General features: G+C 44.0%; 1 protein-coding gene across 9 annotated transcripts in view; it reads left to right on the plus strand.

Moving 5' to 3' along the window:
• Positions 1 to 20,539, plus strand: part of AGRN (agrin) — a 355,575-nt gene that overhangs the window by 321,364 nt on the left and 13,672 nt on the right. For 5 of the 9 annotated variants that reach the window (XM_075603626.1, XM_075603634.1, XM_075603629.1 and 2 more), the window contains 9 exons: positions 2 to 98; positions 515 to 679; positions 1,910 to 2,021; positions 2,944 to 2,955; positions 7,758 to 7,874; positions 8,243 to 8,432; positions 10,459 to 10,546; positions 14,252 to 14,284; positions 16,772 to 16,996. In XM_075603626.1, the coding sequence (XP_075459741.1) occupies positions 2 to 98; positions 515 to 679; positions 1,910 to 2,021; positions 2,944 to 2,955; positions 7,758 to 7,874; positions 8,243 to 8,432; positions 10,459 to 10,546; positions 14,252 to 14,284; positions 16,772 to 16,996 (1,039 nt within the window). The remainder of the gene's footprint in view (position 1; positions 99 to 514; positions 680 to 1,909; positions 2,022 to 2,943; positions 2,956 to 7,757; positions 7,875 to 8,242; positions 8,433 to 10,458; positions 10,547 to 14,251; positions 14,285 to 16,771; positions 16,997 to 20,539) is intronic. The other 4 variants (XM_075603628.1, XM_075603636.1, XM_075603631.1 and 1 more) reach the window with 3 other exon arrangements.

The raw sequence follows: 20,539 nt of genomic DNA on the forward strand, positions 1-20,539 counted from the left end.
GTCAGCGACCAAGATCTGAATGTCCCATTCTTACCTCAGTTTAACGGCTACTCCTTCCTGGAACTGAAAGGGCTCCAAACATTTGCCACCGACCTACAGTAAGTGCTCGTATGGAGAGGGAAATAGAATTTGGGAGACCCATTTTCACTTGGTGATAGAAGGGACTTGGGAATGTTTTAGTGAAGCGATCTGCTACGTGACTGAATCATTTGAGAGGGGTACAGGTTTGGAAGGAGTGTCATTGTAAAGGTATTGAGGGGAATGGATGTGGAAAGCAGTGAGACGTGTAATACATCTTTTGAAATGGTGTTCATGTGACCAAGTAAAAGGTTTCCATGGTTAAGGATGACTCCCACGTAGAGTTATGTCTGATCGGGGAGTGAAGGAGGACAATACCCATGTGGTCTGAGGCGAAAGAGATGGAATCAATGTTGTGTCTGAGAAGTGTGTTGGAATGACTGCTGTATGTTGCTGGTAGCTGTTCAAAGGATTAAGGATGCATGGTCTTCTCCAGGGGCAAGCTTGCCATGGAAGTGGTGTTCCTTGCTAGCAGCCCCAGTGGCTTGATCTTCTACAATGGGCAGAAGACGGACGGCAAAGGGGACTTCGTGTCTCTGGCCCTCCACAATGGGCATCTGGAGTACAGATACGATCTGGGGAAAGGAGCGGCTTTAATCAAGTATGTGACGGCGTTGATGCTGGTGACCCTTCTCTTTTCGCTCTCCGTCCCACATCATCCCTTACGCATGAAAGGCCCACGGGAACCAGGAAACCTTTAGGAGACTTCCTGATTTTCACTGCAACGATTAGTGCCTCCATAATTATCCCAATAATACGAGGGTTATGTTACCATTAAAGGGAAACAAAATTCAGACCATAAGTAACACGGCTTCCTCCTGAAATAAGTAAAAAGTACAATTGTAGCATACAGTCATCAGAATGATTATAATCAAAATCTAGAAAGAATAGATTTCATAATCATTGAAGTACTATTTCGTAAAAGCTTCCTGTACCTAATAATAACTTTACATTGTGTTCAATCTGCAAACAATTCTTGAATACAACAATTCAAACATTTAGCATAACCCTGAGGGGCATGACTGACGTGGGAGTGACACTGTGATAGCTTTTTGCTGCAACATTTTATAAAATTAATTGGTCGCAGAAGTATGAATAATATGGATACAGTATAACGATATTATTATTATTATTATTATTTATTTTTTGCTTAATCATATGACAAAGTGACTCCGGGAGTAGAGTTGAAGAACATTATGGGCACTTGAAAGAGGAAGGTGTAGGGTTAGAAGTTGCTTTTGGGGATAGGGTTGCCAGGTGGCTTCTCCAAAAATACTAGACTCAATGGTGAAAGGTGCGTCAGGTCACTATGTCCAGGGAGGAAAATACCGGGGACACACGTGTCCAGTATTACAGTATTGCTCATTTTTTACTGGACAGAGTATCCAAATACAGGACAGTCCAGTTCAATACCGGACACCCGGCAACCCTATTTGGGGATGAAACGGGACAAAGTGGGGTACGGTGGGTGCCCATTGTACACTAAGCAAACCGAAAACACTTGTTCAGGTACCCCAAGTTCCACCAATCCATTACCCATCTACGACATATAAACAGGGGGGAGCAAAAATGAGTGTTATGGTTTCTTCATTTGCTGCCAGCGTAGCCGGCACTGTATTGCACTCTGCAGTGTTCTGCAGACTCAGCTGGCACAAAAGGGAATGGATGAAAAACAACTGCTATATAACTTTAATGACCTAAATATCACAGGTTCCTTGCCATTATCTCTAGCCTTAAACCCTCCACCACGGGTATGGATCCCCGTGGGCTTAGCGCAGTGGTAGACGAGCTTGTAACACCGTTCCCATTTTGTGTTCCTTCTGCGTTTTAGGAGCAAGGATCGGATCCCCCTAAACTCCTGGGTTAGCGTCTCACTGGAGCGAAGTGGGAGGAAAGGGTTGATGAGGATCAACAACATAGAACAGGTCACTGGGGAGTCACCGGTAAGACCTGGGTATACGGAACTTTGTCCATGAAGATGGTACTGTACATGTCCCATGTGCAGACAACCTATGCTGAGTTTTCCGATTGCATCAACCTTGGTGATTGTAGTCACCGGAAATGTTATCTGTGAAACAACAGTAATCCTATTAACCCTGTTGGTGCCAGTAACGCACTGCACCTCCCTGGCAGCACTAGGATTAATATCTTTTATTGGCAACATTGTGCTGATCCTAGCACAGGGGCGGGAAACTCCAGTCCTCAAGGGCCACCAACAGGTCAGGTTTTCAGGATATCCCTGCGTCAGCACAGGTGGCTCAATCAGTGGCCACCTGCGCTGATACACGGACATCCTGAAAACCGGACCCGAGTGTGGCCCTTGAGAACTGGAGTTGCCCGCCCCCGGACCTAGCCATTTGTAGCATAACTACATTCACACGGAGTGATAGCCATCACAATTGCCCCAGGACACTGCCCAGTGGATCAGCATGGCTGGGTACCAAGAAATTCTGGTAATATATATATATTGCTTTTTTTTTTTTTTTTAAGGAGCATTTTTAATTGGGCTTTAATCTCCACACAGGAAAAACCCAGCCGGATTGCAAAGAATACTTGGCGAGAAGCCATACAATTAAGAAATAGTTATCTGCATTGTTTGTTTGAGTTAAGCAGTTGTCTCTAGCTATCATGGGCCAACGCTTTAATTGCTGTTCAGTGCTCCGTAGGGATTGCTGATGTTCAATAAGTGTTCGTCTAAAGCCTGCCGAAAAACTTTCATTTGTGGGGTGGATGACGTCAGACGCCCTGCATGCCAAAGCTTTTGCAATCCACTGCTGACTTCTCTCTCCTCTCTCTCTCTCTCTCTCCTCTCTCTCTTTCCCTCTTCTCTCTGTCTCTCCTATTGTTGCACTCTCTGGATTTCAGAAATCCCGTAAGGTAAAGATAAGCACATTTATCTCGTTTCATATCCCATGTGATCCCTTCATTTCAACCCTTGAGCAGATCACCCCGTAGACTAGATCTCTCCCCGCTGTGATATTTGTTCCCCCAGCCCCTCCCCCCCCCCCCCCTACTCCTCTCTCTTTTTTTGGGTTTCTCTTACATCCATCACATTGGAGACTAAACCTTTTTCAAGCATTTACAATAATGTCCGGCCATCCATCGCCGTAACACTTGCGAACATCAAGTAGTGATTAACGTAGCTATTTAATCGGGGGGGGGGGGTGAGGGGGGGGTGGAGCAGACAGATCCTGCAGGATTCAGGACAACAATCATCGCGAATGGAAACATCTCACCAGGATGGTTATTCTCTGTAATGTCCCTCACTCACGGCTGAGATTTGCAGTTACAATGTATCATTAGTTGCTCCTAATGTGGCAGCCTATCTTTACAAAGCCATTGGTGAATTTCCTTTTGCAAGGTGGTTTTTGAAGGAGAAATAAATAGAGTCGACAGGCGAAGCTGGAAGAGAAAGTGGAGAGGCTCATAGAAGGGTCACATATTGCCTGGGAAGGAAATAATGTCATTGAAGCTTCCTATGGATCACAAGAGCTGGGAGAGGCAGAGTGTGGACGAGTGGATGGAAGCAAGGTTAGGGATAAAGGGGCAAATGCATCGAGCACCGGGTTAGTGCAGCCTAACAGGAGCTGATTTGTATTCAAGTCGATTGTAGTGAAAGCCGGATCCGATGTGCTAACCCGTACCGGCGGCGCTTGATGGCTCTGCCCTAAAGTTATATTGAGCGGTAGCTGGTCTGTAGCAATGTGCTATAATAAACCACCCTCCAAAAAATACAGTGTGTGCTGTACTCCACCCGGGGGCACCATACGTACAGTACAATCTGAACAGCTGGCTATTTAAATGTACTCCTAATAAGGCTGGAACTAGAAGTGTTCATACCTATTGCTTCATTTGGTTCAGCTTCCTTACAAACTTCTGCAGGCTTACATTAGAAATACATTGTACGCTCCATTGGTATTTCATGGTGTAACAGCTGCAATAAATATATATATATATATATATATATATATATATATATATATATATATATATATTCATATACAAATATTACTTGTGAGCACCTTCACATGTCTTAGACAGGTCTGCAACCCTGCCTTTCACCATTATCACCTAGCATACGGTGCTTCCACTGCAGTAAGGGATTCTGGGAAATGGCATGCAAATGAGTACACAGTGCCACCTTTTGTCTTACACCCATTATTACATGGAACCCTTTTAAGCCAATGTTTGCTGTTTTAAAGTCAGCTTTTAAACATAGCCTGGGTTGAGATGCAAAGCCAGTGAACCCACTCACAGAAAGACTGTTTCAACCTTGTGGGTCTCATCAGTGTAAGGTTAGTTGTACAGGTTTTGCAATTTTTTTTATATATATATATATATATAATGTCGTAGTTGCGTAGCCTGACGCGTTTCGTCACACTCGGGCGACTTTGTCAAAGGGAATGACAGAACAATGGAGGACTATGTATTTATACCCATACATCAGGGGTGATTGGTGGAATCCCCAAATAGCCGTTCCCAGAGCACATCTAAATGGATAGGGGTACCGGAAAATAGCCAATGGGGAGCCAGCAAACTCTCCTGACACTAATAATTACCAAATACATATATATATAATCTCTGGTTCAAATTGGCAAGATTATGTCAAGAACGCAGAGAACAGCCTCCTTGATAATAATTGTGCTTTAATCATGTATATTAAAAAGTACAATGTAGGAGAGAAACTACAAAAAATAAAATACATATTCAAATCTTAACTAGAGCAGCGCTCAGTATAAGTGCCCTTAACCCCATATTGGTCGCAGGTCTAGTTCAGATTTTAAAATGGCTTTTTTTTTGTGTAGTTTCTTTCCTGGAGTTGTATTTTTTAATGTATATGATTTAATAGTTCATTTTTATGTGAAGGAGGTTGTTCTAGGAGTATTAGATATAAGGGATCTTATTGTATCCAGAGTTGTCGTAGTTACCGCTTACCCTTAACAGCACCCCTCTTATGAAAAATATTACAGTTGGAAAGCAAAGCAGATAAATATATATATATACACACAAGAAAAAGAAAATAAGTAGCGCCACTTGTGAACCAGTGTAGTATTAATGAAAAATATATAATATAATATATGTGATAATAAATATATATGTTTATTATGTGATGAAATGAAAAATAATATTCTAGAAAATATGCACTAAACCTGTGCAATAATATATCGTGTAATCCTATTAGTGAAGTGCAAGAAAGCTACAGAAACATACAAAAAGAACACACTCTAAAAATACATAAAAAAGAGTGTAAATGCATGAAATAAAATTTCAAAGTGGAAGAACATGTGCAAAAGTCCAACCCTTAAAGCTGCAGTTCAGACAATATCCTGCATGTGTGGTTTTTTTAATAAATCAGTTCTGTAGTAAGAAAAAATACTTTTAGCATTTTCTGTTTTTAAAAAAACAACTTTGAAAGACCAATTTTCTTGTATTCTATTTTAACAAGTATTTGCTAAGGCACTGCCCCTTCATGTCCTGTCACAAGCCCTGGCACACCCCTTTGTCAGCCCTGCCCTCCCTCTAGCATGTCAGTGCAGGAGTGCTCATGAATATTCATGAGCTTCCACTGACTGACAGAAGCAGATGAAAAACGTATCCCTTCTCTAATGATGTCACCAAACTTTGCCGATCAATAGACGGAGAACGAATTGACTGGCAGCTATACAGTTCTTTAGGTAATTAGAGATTGACCACATGAAACTATTGAAGTAAAATATTAATTAAAAAAAAAAGACTGAACTGCAGCTTTAAATGAGTCCTGATAAGTTCAAAATAGGACAGAATAAAAGTCCAGGGGTCCAAGGCTGCTCTCAGATGGAAGAACCAATTCCAGTAGAGAACCTATAGAAACGAAAAGAAAACAGAGAGCGCACACCCCATAGCGTCAAATTGTAAATTTAATAAAAATAGGGATTGGGGGAGGGAAAAGGAACGCTCACAAGGGTAATAAAAAATCGAGCGATTCGTGATACTAATCACCGCTAACGTGGTTTGCACCGTCCCGGATCACACCGACAGTCCAGATGGATTTTTCTGTCCGGTTCACCAGTACAGGTTCATCCTCTGATAGTCCTGCAGAAAGTGCTCCGCTTGTCTGCTTATCAATGCAGCTTACGAGTAGCACAGCCTCAATCCAGCTCCATGCACGCTCCGGCCGCAAAGCATGTACTTGCTTGATGACGTAATGTCGTAGTTGCGTAGCCTGACGCGTTTCATCACACTCGGGCGACTTTATCAAAGTGAATGACAGAACAATGGAGGACTATGTATTTATACCCATACGTCAGGGGTGATTGGTGGAATCCCCAAATAGCCGTTCCCAGAGCCACATCTAAATGGGTAGGGGTACCGGAAAATAGCCAATGGGGAGCCAGCAAACTCTCCTGACACTAATAATTACCAAATACATATAAACCCATACAATATGGACTGGTGCTAAATATAGAAATATAAATATGGGCATAACAAAAAAGACTATGAATATAACATAATTGTTAAGAATCATAAAATACATGGATGTATATGACAAAATATATATATATAAATGGCATAACAATAAGTTGCAAAACAAAAATACATAAACAAATGTAAATGTAGTAATAGAAAAATATACATGAATCCATGTACTAAAAAGAAAGGGCATGAAATAATATATGTATATAAAGGAGGATACATTAAATAAAAAACAATACTAAGTGTACTTAGAATATCGTCATACTGTACTAATAAAAATAATATTCATGTTTAAAGCAGCATGCATTGGCTTAAGGGTTTAACCATGTAATGTGGTCTTGAGACAAAAGGTGGCACTGTGTGCTCATTTGCATGTCATTTTCCAGACTCCCTTGCTGCAGTGGTAGCACTGTATGCTAGGAGATAATGGTGAAAAGCAGGGTTGCAGACCTGTCTAAGACATGTGAATGTGCTCACAAGTAATATTTTTATATTATATATATATATACATATATATATATATATGTATATATATATATATATATATGTATATATATATATATATGTGTATATATATATATATATGTAGAGGTATCAGTACCGTGTTAGCCGAGCTTCAATAATCAATGATGATACCGTTCTGTGGCTAACGAAATGCTTTTATTTGTGCGAGCTTTCGAGATACACTGATCTCTTCTTCCGGCGATGTTGTAACATCGCCGGAAGAAGAGATCAGTGTATCTCGAAAGCTCGCACAAATAAAAGCATTTCGTTAGCCACAGAACGGTATCATCTATTTATTTTTTGATTATATATATATATATGTATATATATATATATATATATATATATATATATATACACATACACACACACGCACACACACACACTTATATACTTTTTCCTGTTTCTTACAAGTTTTCTGTATATTCATACTATTCTATATCTCAGTTCCACAACATAGGGTAGCTTCTGGTAGGCTAATGGGTAAAAAGAAGGCTATCGCATGCTTAGTTTGTCTGGAATAGTGAGAAGTGAGTGGTTTTATGGATCACTGGAGATCAATGGACCACGAGAGTCTTACCGTATTACAAGGTAATCTGGCCATGCTAACAGGAGCCCTATGTTGAGTGCAAGGGAATGTCGCATGCTGTAGATGTAATTCAACGCATGTCCTGTGTAAACTGTGTGACCCTTCTCCCATCCTTCCCTTTCCTCCCCACCAGGCACCACACACCGCTCTCAATCTAAAGGAGCCTCTCTATGTGGGAGGTACACCTGACTTCAGTAAACTGGCCCGGGCAGCAGCCGCTTCCACCAGCTTTGAAGGAGCCATCCAGAAGGTAAGAGATGCCCATGGCCCTGTAATAATCCTGTAACCCGCTGTCTTCCAAGCATAAAGTAACATCACTCCGCTGCTGCTGTTACTGGCGATACAGAACATGCCTCACTCAGCCCGAGACCCCGTCTTGTGTCTCCTCAATACATGACTAAGGAAATTAGGGTCTCATTTCATCCTGGTCCCTACTCTTCCGCGTGTAATCAAATTGAAAAGATATGTTAAACTATTCAGTGTTGGAAGTCTCCGTGATACATTTCATAGCCCACCATGCTAACATTGAAACTCTAACTTGCCCTCTCTGAATTCCATGATGTAGATGCTGTCGCCTCTTGTGTTATCCTCCGTCTCACTCTTGGTTGGTTCTTGCAGATCTCCATTAAGGGGCTCCCCGTTCTGAAGGAGGAGAACATTCGCAATGCCATGGAGATCTCCACCTTCCGCTCCCACCCCTGTACCCAGAAACCCAACCCCTGTCAGAACGGGGGGCTCTGCACACCCGACAAAGAGAGCTACGAGTGCGTGTGCCAGAGAAGCTTCTCAGGAGGGCACTGCGAGAGAGGTGAGCACTCGATCCACAACCTCGATCTTGTACATATCTCTATCCTAGCAAAGGGGCCGGATCAGAAAAGATTTAGGAGCAGACGGGCCCCAAAGTTATTAAAATTTTATTTGCTACATTAAAAAAAAATACTATATTTAAACCTGTTTCAAGCATTAGTTACATCTGTGCCATATACATTTACATTATCTTAAATTACAAGTGCGTTTCAGTAAGAAAAACTCTACTTGGCTTCACAAGCGGCTGGTATAAAATGACCAGGGACAGAAAGTCCAAGAGAGTCACATGAACGACCACCGCGGGCTGGATTTGGCCCGTGCGCCCCCAGTTGAAGAGCTGTGTCCTAACCCATCCATCCTTTATTTCACATTCTAGCACTTCTAACCACATTAAATGAAATCACTTCAAAAGCCTGGCAACTCCAGTTTAAAAAAAATATATATATATTTATTTTCTTACACGGATAAGGGAAAGGTGTGTTTTGAGGCACGACCCCATTTTTTGGCGCGCAGTTGTAAGAAACATCTGGTGAGGAATGCTAGGCCATTTTACTGGGGGGGTTTTCTTTTTAGCCAATAAAAGCCAAAAGAGTGGCGCGCCGAGACACAGAACGGGATGCTCCTCGTTCTAGCGTGGGGCAGAGTATCCCAACCAAGATACAAAGTAAACAGAACAAAAATACTGATAAACAGCACTCACAAAATAGTAATAAATATATATGTAGTGCAGGGTGCCAAGGATACAAGAGGACCCAATTCCTCTAATAATATACAATAATCCAAATTATCCAGCACTCACTGTCTATAGTAATAATGGGTCAAAGATGAAATGATACCAAAAAACGTATAATTTAATATAAATGATACGTTTTTTGATATGATTCCATCTTTGACCCATTATTACTATAGACAGTGAGTGCTGGATAATTTGGATTATTGAGATACAAAGTAAAGCTCGACTCGCACGTGTCGTAAGGCAGTATCTTCCATTTATTTAAGGAGCCGTGCAGAGTGCAACCTCTCGGGTCCCCTACGGGACCTTTCATCGGGTGGTGGGACCTGGAACGGTGCACTCTGCACGGCTCCTTATATAAATGGAAGAGACTTGTGAGCAGATCTCCACGTTGTCTCTCGTTTGGCAAACTCTGCCTTATTGCTTGTTTTGTTTCTGGCCACACATCCACGAGCTTTTCCCCGTCAATGTAGTTTTCCCAATTCATTTTTCTGATTTATAGCATGTGTTTCCTGTAACTCTCCCCCCCCCCCCTCCCCATTCCTCAATTCCTCCTCCTGAAACTCCCCAGGTCACAAGCTGGTGCAGACTGGTCACCACGTTTTTTAATACATGAACGCAGGCTGTTTTATGCGTTTCCTGTATCTGCTACCTGCAGACAGAGCAGAGACTACTGCACAGCTCCTCTTGCAGTACCTTGTGGGTGTTTGAGGGCACAAAGAACATGTGACGGTCGGGGTCAGCTGTGATTATTTTCGGCGCCCAACGGAACTGTTTAAAAAGGGTTCTGTGTAATATTGCTTCAGCCTGTTTGGTTAAAGAGAGGTTACAACTGATTTTAAGTTTGTGCGTTGACATCGCTGATTTCTTATTGCCTCTATTTTAATATATACTTTAATAAACGTTACCTTTTAATGTGTTCAGACTGCATATTTTCAGTCTTTACAAACACCGTTATCATGGGGGGCTGAGGCGATTATAAGCTGGGACCTTTTTTCCTTTCTCCTGAATGCTAGATCTATTTATCCCAGGCAGCACCACACCGAGTTACAAATGTAATAGGCAGAGTAGGGCACCTTGCTTATTCTCATGGTTTCAGAGAGGTCTTCATATCAAATGTTACTTTACCTGCTTTAAATAAGCTGATTGTGCCTGTTTAATAGCATTAGCGTTGACATCATTCCAGTATTTGTACCCTATTAGCATTACTGCATCAGGAATGTCAGAGTCAAATCTATAACGCACAGTGTCCGGAAGTATATTGATCCATTCTCTATGGGGGTTCCTTCCACAGTGACCATTGAGAAGTCAGCTGGAGAGTCTGAAGCCGTGTCCTTTGATGGCAAGACCTACCTGGAATATCATAATGCAGTGTCCAAGAGGTAAGCTGGGTCACTGACCCCAACGGGCAGCCAGTAGACTCTATTCACATTGTGGACTGTCAGGCATCAACCGTGCCGAGGAATGTAGAGCGCTGCCTTGTGTGTCGGAATTGGTGAAACGTGCACATGAAGATGCAAACGGTCTCCCCATCTTCTAGGTAGAGAGGCTCTTTAAGCTGGTTGTGTTCTAGTTCAGGAGCCCACAGGAATGTAGAGTATGATGAGTTTGTGTCTCTGTGTAACGCAAGAAACAGTGGTTGTACAGCACCCAAAAGCTATAGAAAATACACTATGATACACATTTATTAAGCCATGTATAAAATTAGGAAGAAGACCCCCTCCCATGTGTTTCCCTGGTGCTTTATCGAGCAGTGTCTGTATGGGAAGCTGAACACAGACAATATGCCCTTGTATCTGTGCGGCCCCATAGGGAAAGCTGTTGGATTAGCCCAAATTTCCTGCAAATTTCATTATATTGCAACTTTTTATTGTCACTGTAACTCTTGCTCCAGCTGCACAGCAGACAGTGTGGATAATTTGGTAGAGGAAGTGCTCTTATAAAGCAGAAATCCTGCTTTTCCTTGTTTTTGTTTTTTTTTAAAGTTGAAGCAGGGGGTCTCATGAGCCGAACTATGTTAATTTCAGCTCCGGAGACCCCCTGCTTCCAGCGATACCTCCGTAGGAGGTGCCGGTATCTCTGTGGAGTCAGCAGCTCTGACGGGGCTTGGTGGGGCTATCGAAATGGCGCCGTTTCAATGTCCCATGGGCCAATAGGAAGCCGTGATGTTGCCCCTTGCAGCTTCCTATTTGCCTGCGTGACCAGGACATTTAAACCTGCAGAGAGATACTGTCACCCCCTGCGGAGGTAAGTATCTCAGGCAGCAAGGGGCCTGCGTATCTGAAATTAACGCGGGGCAGCTGCGGGGGCCCCCTGCTTCATCCCTATGACCCTTTTATAAATACTGGGATTTTGTTCAACAATCGATGCTTGGCCAGTCCTGTTGCTGTATTGACTAGGTCTAAAAGACTTGCCATACCCTAAAGTGGTCAGTCACCAGTTTGTACTGTGTTGCATTCATTTAACACTTCATCCACAACAACACACCGCACAAATGGGCATTGTGTTATCTTATCTGTCCTGTAACTGTTCTGTGTCACTGAACCGGGTCGTCAATGTTTGCGGAGGTGTCCGTGTCTTCGTCTGCTTTATCTGTCGTCTTATATACGTCTTGTGTTGTTTCCTTGTTTTCAAGCCAACTGACTAACGAGATACCTGAGTAAGTAAATCGCCTCCACACATTTTTGCTGTCACCTGCCACCACTTCACCTGCCATATCTGTGTCACGTCAGCTATGCCGACCGTGGGGACTTCCTCGTGCCATTCATCACATTAACATGATCACATGTGCACAGCTTTCCTATACCCATGGCCCGACATTAGAACATACCTCCATTATTATTGGCATTGAACCCTACGGTGCGTGTGAGTGGCCCGCTTTGCACTGGTGCTGAAGGTGCCCGGCACCAATATATAATGTTGCCCTGCAGCATCAGCAATGACTGTGATATACAGAATGGTCCCATGTTATCAATATCCCAGCAACTGATGCATACACATTCTTTTACTAAGGGGATCTGCTTCCTCATCCATCGGTCAGATGACACTGGGACACTATTTGACTTATCTTACTTGAAATGGGCATATGGGACGAAATTGGCTCCCGGCAGCATTGCGGTGCCCCCCCCCCCAGAACAAGATGAGGCTTGTGTGTGTGCGTGTAGGCTGGCATAGGATGTGTGTAGGAGGGTCCCTGACGTTGCCTGAGCAGCATCTGTTCTTGTTTTAATACATGGAAGTCTTGCGTTCCCTGTAGATTTCGAATCCACTAAAAACCTTTTGCTTTTTTTAAGTGGCTACAAATGTATTGCTTAAGCATATTATTACAGTCCCCTGCAGCAGCCAAGCAATGAATAGCAACCACTACCGTCAATCATTTTAAATGCCATGATTCAGAGAGAGGGAAGACGGTTCCTTCTGAAGCCAGCAGGAGGACGCCGTGCAGGTTCAATGATAGATCGGGTACCGATGCTTTCGGGGCCTTTTTGCTGTCCAGTAACGAATGGGTTTGAACTGTAGGGCTGAACATGAGTTGTGATGAGTTATCCATTAATAGCACAAAGAATAGCTGCTGAAATGTTGCAGTTTGGGCTCTTCCATCCCTGGTGTCTCCTCAACATGGTCTCATCCACGGGTGGGCAACTCCGGTCCTCAAAGGACACCAACAGGTCAGGTTTTCAGGATATCCCTGCTTCAGCACAGGCGACTCAATCAGAGGCTCAGTCAAAGAAGAAGAGGAAGTGGCTTGAATAAGACAGCCACTGATTGGGCCACCTGTGCTGAAGCAGGGATATCCTGAAACCCTGACCTGTTGGTGGCCCTTGAGGACTGGAGTTGCCCACCCCGGCCTAGTCATTAAATGGTCTAACTCTTCCAATGCGATGAGGAGGACACTTGACACAGACGGCTTCCAATAGCTAGGTGCTGGTTTCCAGCAGAGACAAAATCCCACAAGGAGATGGTGAATGCATCGGCTCTGATTATCCGGGTTTCAGCATTGGGGCACGGGATAAGCGGCTCCATTTTTATAACCCCATTCTAATGTAAAACAGGTGAATGCCGTTCATACAGTTAATATACTGTGTACCAAGCATGGTAGACTGGGGCATTGCTTTACAGAATGCACTCTGTTACGTTGTGTCAATGTGTCGTGGTGCTTTGTGTCAATTAGTGACCTGTGGTATACTGTATGTGGTACAGTTTTCTCTTTGCATAAATTGAATCCACCAGGTTTAGATGACATTAACCTTTAATCCTATGGGGTGCGAGTGAAATGTAACAAACAGGATTATCAGGTTCCATTAATTTGCCTCCAGCAACCAATTGAGGCAAAATATAAATAAATAGTTTTGCACTGTTGTATGTAGTCATGCTGACATATGTCCTCTGCCGTAGGTGTGGGCAACTCCTGTCCTCAAGGGTCTCCAACCGGTCAGGTTTTCAGGATATCCCTGCTTCAGCGCGAGTGGCTCAGTCATTATGATATGAGCCACCTGTGCTGAAGCAGGGATATCCTGAAAACCTGACCTGTTGGTGGCTCGTTGAGGACTGAAGTTAGCCACACCCTGCTCGAAAGTATTATCATATTTACTTTTAAGTAACAGACGATGCAAAACTCTTAGAAATGTTAAAAGTCGCACAATGTAATGTCATAGACATAGAGGCCAGATAAGGAACGTGCGGGGTTAATGCATCAGGCTCCCATTTGCAAAACTGGAGCAAAACAACAGCACCTGATTAATCAATGACAAATGTTCAACCAGATATGATTTTTTTGCTCTGATTTAATATGGTGCATCATTATTTGCCTCAGTTTGGTAACCGGAAGACTTTGATGCGTTATATCGCCCTTTTGATGCACACTAATGTAGCATGTTGCTTACAATGGTGGTTACCGCCCATTCTAGTGGATAGGCATTAACTAACTTACAATGTATTAATGATTTTGCTGCTGTGTGTCTATACCCCGGAGTCTCCTGAATATGGTTGGGATGAGTCCTTATCTTGTCTGGGGGTGGTAGAGTGTCTCTTGCAAGTTTTTCTGCTGCCGCTTACTGCATGCTCCCACTTTCTTTCTGCCTCTTAAGTCCTGAACCTTTGGACAATCCAGATGACCCCAGGTGAGTTTCCACTGCCTGCTTTTGTCTGTGGCTTCTTTGTGGTGTCTGACCTGCCTCCTAGTGTTATCGTAGTAGAAATACTGTATACTGGAGCAGCCAGGATGCCATCAGCCGAGTCCCCCCTCTGTGATAATCCCCCTCCTGTAGTGCTCAAAATGTGTTTAAAATGCTTTAAAAAAAAGGGGGGGGGGAGGGGTTTAACCAGATCTCCCGCAGGTCCTTGCCATGTGACGAATGTCCTATTAACTCTTTTTGCGTTGAAAGGCCCTTCAAAGAATTGCATACAGTACATAGCAGTCCCCTTCAGCGGGGGGGAATTCTTCAACTGATTCCAACTGTGAAAGGTTAAGATAGTTAATCGGCATCAAACCAAACTGTGCAGGATCTTATTTTCCCCAAGGGCACATTGGGGTCTGTGTACTGCAGTTTCCCGCTGCCCTGGATCCTAGAATAAGGTCCCATAGCTTTGAGATTATTTTCCGTTTTGATCAACTTGATGCCGTTTTTTTGCCCCCCTGCCTGTCTTTTGCGTTTGGCATTCTCCGTATATCTGCATCTTTTGGCCGGGCTATAAGGACATAATGACGTATTAGATTAAAGTCTGCAAATTGAGGGGGTGCAGAAGGCTCCACCACCCTCCCAGGAGTTGGAAACGTCTCCATTCTCCCACTCCTCCCTTACTGCTGTGGGACGTTTTCAAGCCACCTCCTCTTCTTCTTCTTCGACTATCACTCCGTGTGAATGTAGTCACGCTACAAATGGCTAGGTCCGGGGCGGGCAACTCCAGTCCTCAAGGGCCACCATCAGGTCAGGTTTTCGGGATGTCCGTGCATCAGCGCACGTGGCCACTGATTGAGCCACATGGGTTGAAGCAGGGATATCCTGAAAACCTGACCTGTTGGTGGCCCTTGAGGACACCAGTTGCCCACCTTCGGCATAGTCATTAAATGGTCGAACTCTGCAATCATATGAATGCTCCTGTCCCTTTATGCAGAGTTCACCCAGGTATTGGTCTCAAACGTAGCGTGGTACTCTCCGATTGTTCACGAATTAAACACAAGATGCGCAAGTAAAGCGATCTGGGATGTTTGAACTCTACATCAGGGGACCCGAAGATTTCTTTTCATATGACATGGTTTATGATGCTAAGCCCCTGTGCTCTAGTCTGCAAGAACCACAGACGCCCCCCACTTAACCTGATGGAAGGTGTTCTGTCAAAGGATTATTATTTTTTTCAGCTGAATAATTTTTACACCGTGTTACTAGCCCAATAACAGCAACAATTAGCTCAGCAGGCCTGTTGAGATCCAGGGAACCAAATGAGGGATGCTTCAGTGTTCTGGACCAAAACGAATGACTTGTCGTTGGAGTTCATTGACGATAAGTGCGGCTCTCTCACAATGAGAGACTCTGCAAATGACTAAGAGCTGGCAGGCTTGGAACGGCTTTTCTCTGCTTGCTGCTCTCCTGCATCAAAGGGGTTTCCAAGTCTGTCAGCAACCTAAAACCAGCTCGTTTTGTCCCTCGCGGAACTTTCCCAGCTCCCAGCTGCTGCGGCGGAGGTGCTAACATCCCACGTCTGCTAAATCAGGCTAAAAAAAACTACCCTTCAGAACACTTATAGCAACGTAGCCAAGTCCTAAAAGTGGAACATGGGGGCGGCTTGAGATGTTGTGTGTTGTCTTGTGAGTGTACGTTGTCACCGTTTTAAATGTGTATGTGTTTATATATATGTGTGTATGTATATATAGATATCATTTTATCTTGCCTTTGCAAAATTCCCTGGGATAGGCAGATACCAAACATACTCTTGGTAAAAAAATAAAGACTTCTGGATTATGGAGAGGGAAATATGTGTATTGGGGCAGCATGCAATCAGGCTAACGTTTGAGAATGGATACACCAATATTTTAAACCATCAGTCACTTTACATTAAAAAGAAATAAAAAAAAATATATATATATATATATATATATATATATATATGTATATATAGTAAATATTTTATAAAGATGCTTCTATGTATAAATTGTAAAACCGTTTTATTTGACACCATGATTTCTCCACGATGAAGAATGATTGCTGAATGTCACAGTAAATGGTGTTATCCAGACGGAATAATACATGTGTGAATAAATAGAATAAATACACGGTAACTATGAGCAACTGATGTTTTAAAAAACTGGTGATGCCTTTTAATAGATGTTACATTGATAGGCCATGATGGCTGCTGGCATTGTAGTTGTGTTACCATCATGCCAAGGGGCCTCATTTTACCTGCTGTTCACACAACTTCTAAGTGCCTTATTGCACAGATATCTTGGGCTAACAGTGTTGATGACCACAAGCTTGTCTTGTGCAATATGATATCCTAATACAGGCAGAGGGTCCAGAGGTATAGCACCAACGGCCTCTTCACCACTTGTCCCGTAGTTTCACCCCACGTGTACGCCACGACTCACAATTCTCATGGCCTTCCCCTTGCAGTGAGAAGGCGCTGCTAACCAACCAGTTTGAACTGAGCATCCGGACAGAAGCAACTCAGGGACTGATCCTGTGGAGCGGCAAGGGGACGGAGCGCTCCGATTACATAGCCCTCGCAGTGGTGGGGGGTTACGCGCAGATGACCTACGACCTGGGCTCCAAGCCAGTCGTCCTGCGCTCTACCGTGCCTGTCAACACCAACCAGTGGATCCGAATCAAAGCACTGAGGTGAGTAAGGCTGCGTCCATGGTGAGTGATGCCGGGCGGAGGCGCGCTGAGGTGAGTAAGGCTGGGAGGGAACACAGAGGATTCTCAAGCACCAAAATCTATTGGTTGGAAACTATATACCAAAACAAAACCTTTAGCAATCGGAACTAATGTAACCGGTTACTGTAAGCTCTTAAAATCATTAGCAAATCAAGAGAACATTTAATGAAGAAACCATACAAAATGTTCCAATTAGCACACCAAGAAATGTCATCTTTTAAGAACATTAAAGTAGGTAAGGCCGCGCTTATAGTGCCTGCCGGCGGCGAGACGTCGCCCAAAAACAAATGCATTGTCGCCGCGTGCACTTATAGTAAGCGCGGTGGCGACGCGATTTTTGGAAGCCGGGAAAATTTGATTTTTCAGGGGCTGTCACCAATCAATGCCCTGGTCGCTGGCGGCGACGGGTGACATCACGTGTCGCGGTCACTATACGCGCGGCCTAACGCTCGTATGGGGGTAATTTGTTGAATTGTGATGGTGCAGAATGAGGCGCTATAGCACGTAAACCGCGCCGACTTCAGTGGTAGTTTTATCCCTATAGCCTCTTTTTTATGCCTGAAGAAGCTTGCGTGCAAATGCATGTTATTTACACTATTGTGTTTCCCTCCTGGTGACGCCCGTCTGTACAAGACTTGGGGTTATTCCTGGTTAATTACTTGCTGTTTTTCGTTTCCTGGTGTCTTCCAGGAATCTGAGACTAAATGGTGATCGTATACATAAACAGCACTAGTGTGAAGACATTGGCCAACCTTCTCTACTTGGACTTTATTTGGTGATTGTGAATATCCAGTGTTTGTCATCTTGTCCAACCAGGCAAAGGGCGCAATGACATTTTAGTCTTGTCTGATATGAGATGTTTAAAATAGTAGGCAGAACTACCCAGCCACTCTAAGGTAGTCAGTAGTTAGGTAGCCAGTAGTTGGCACTATTGATGCCAAATAGGATGGTTGGACTTACCAATAGTAGGAACTCGGAAGGTGTGATATTGAGCGAGGTCTGTACAGTACATGGGAAATCTTTGCACCTCTGACAGGGCTTGTGCTCCGATGTAGTGTTCAGATTGTAATCAATGCAGCTACTTAATGTACTGGTTTCCAAACTTTTTTGGTTAAGGAATCCTAAGTGAAATTCTGAGGAACCCCAACCCTCTCTAATAGCGCGTCTGAGATCAGATGCATTGTAAGGAATCCAAACCCTCTCTAATAGCGCGTCTGAGATCAGATGCATTGTAAGGAATCCCAACCCTCTCTAATAGTGCGTCTGAGATCAGATGCATTGTAAAGATCCCCAACCCTCTCTAATAGCGCGTCTGAGATCAGATGCATTGTAAGGAACCCCAACCCTCTCTAATAGCGCGTCTGAGATCAGATGCATTGTAAGGAACCCCAACCCTCTCTAATAGCGCGTCTGATATCAGATGCATTGCATGGAACCCCAACCCTCTCTAATAGCGCATCTGAGATCAGATGCGTTGTAAGGAACCCCAACCCTCTCTAATAGCGTGTCTGATATCAGATGCATTGCATGGAACCCCAACCCTCTCTAATAGCAACTCTGTGATGAGATGCATTGTAAATTCTTATATATTTGATGAAACTTGCAAATGACCAGCAAATGACAACGAGCCCTTTAGGGGTGCCCCGGGAACCCAATAGTTCATAGGAACCGTGGTTGAAAAACATTGTGTTACTATATCGGCATTATTGCCTCCTGGACTTTTTTGGTGAAACTACAACACATGGTGGCATTTTATTTAAATTTAGAACAGGCTTGCTAAAAACAACATCAAAAACAAATCATGTATTTTCGAAAAAGTAGCCAGGAAGGCTGTTTTAAGGTTACTGGGGAGTCATGCATGTAGAGAAGACCTTCGTTCATGTACTAGTTCGTGTGTAGCGCAGTGGTTTCCAACCTTTTTTTGGTTAAGGAACCCGAAGTGAAATTCTGAGGAACCCCGACCATCTCTAATAGCAACTCTGTGATCAGATGCATTGTAAGGAACCCCAACCCTCTCTAATAGCGCGTCTGAGATCAGATGCATTGTAAGGAACCCCAACCCTCTCTAATAGCGCGTCTGAGATCAGATACATTGTAAGGAACCCCAACCCTCTCTAATAGCGCGTCTGAGATCAGATGCAGTGTAAGGAACCCCAACCCTCTCTAATAGCGCGTCTGAGATCAGATGCATTGTAAGGAACCCCAACCCTCTCTAATAGCGCGTCTGAGATCAGATGCATTGTAAGGAACCCCTACCCTCTCTAATAGCGTGTCTGAGATCAGATGCATTGTAAGGAACCCCAACCCTCTCTAATAGCGTGTCTGAGATCAGATGCATTGTAAGGAACCCCAACCCTCTCTAATAGCGCGTCTGAGATCAGATGCATTGTAAGGAACCCCAACCCTCTCTAATAGCGCGTCTGAGATCAGATGCATTGTAAGGAACCCCAACCCTCTCTAATAGCGCGTCTGAGATCAGATGCATTGTAAGTGTAGCGCACTTTCCCCCACCCCCTTGGAGGATGTGTGGCTACGGTGTGTGTGGTGCAATACCTGTGGCTTACAAGAGGTCGGAGCCTCCACTCCAGGGAGCCTGGGGTGTATACTGATACGATGTTTTTCAGCGCCTCCACCTGTAACAGATTCTACTGTGTGGAATTACCCGTTACAGGACATATATATATTTATATTTATATATATATATATATATATATATATATATATATATATATATATATACTTATATAATTACTACACACAATGGGTAAAACATAAAATAACAGCTTTACTGCAGGACGAAAGTATGGCTACTGGTTGCAGCCTACCCGCCAAGCCTCGCATGTCCGTAACCACCCGGCAAGTGTCCCGCACTCCTGTCCGCCGTACCTGACAGGGCCTTCAGCACCCAACCACCCTGGTGTCCACAAGGATATAACCCCTCACCCCTTATATGTGGTCAGCGCTGCCTCTATAGTGTGTGTTGGTGCACTTGTGCGTGGGGTACCTGCCGGGTGCATCCACACACGGGCGTGCTGCGTCCTGCGGTGGGGTACACGGACCCAACGATGATCCGCGACTCCGGCGCTTCCGCCTCCGCGTAGGGTGGTCCCCACGTGAGGTGTCCACCTCAAGGATAGTCTCTTCCGTGGGATGGTCTGGTCCCAGACCACCAAGAGCCAGGATGCCGCTGTGTCCTGGCTGAGTCCCTCACTACAAGCTACATGGGCAGTATCCCTATCTATGGGCGTGTCCCTGTAGCAGCTACAAACTGAGGGAAGTTGGTCCTAGCTGGGGCATATCAGTGCTGTCTGCAGCCTTCAGTGTCCAGCTTCCAACTCACTAACTGCCGTAACACTCCTAACTGTCAGCTCAACTAACGTTCCAATCTCCCCTCAGGAGATTCTAGCAGCCCTTTTGGTTGACTGGCAACATGTGGTCTGCAGCCTGAAGGTAAGAGGGAGACCTGGCTACATAAGGAACCCTCAACCATCTCTAATAGCAACT

The sequence above is a fragment of the Ascaphus truei genome, chromosome 6 (assembly GCF_040206685.1).
Source record: "Ascaphus truei isolate aAscTru1 chromosome 6, aAscTru1.hap1, whole genome shotgun sequence".
NCBI lineage: Eukaryota > Metazoa > Chordata > Amphibia > Anura > Ascaphidae > Ascaphus > Ascaphus truei.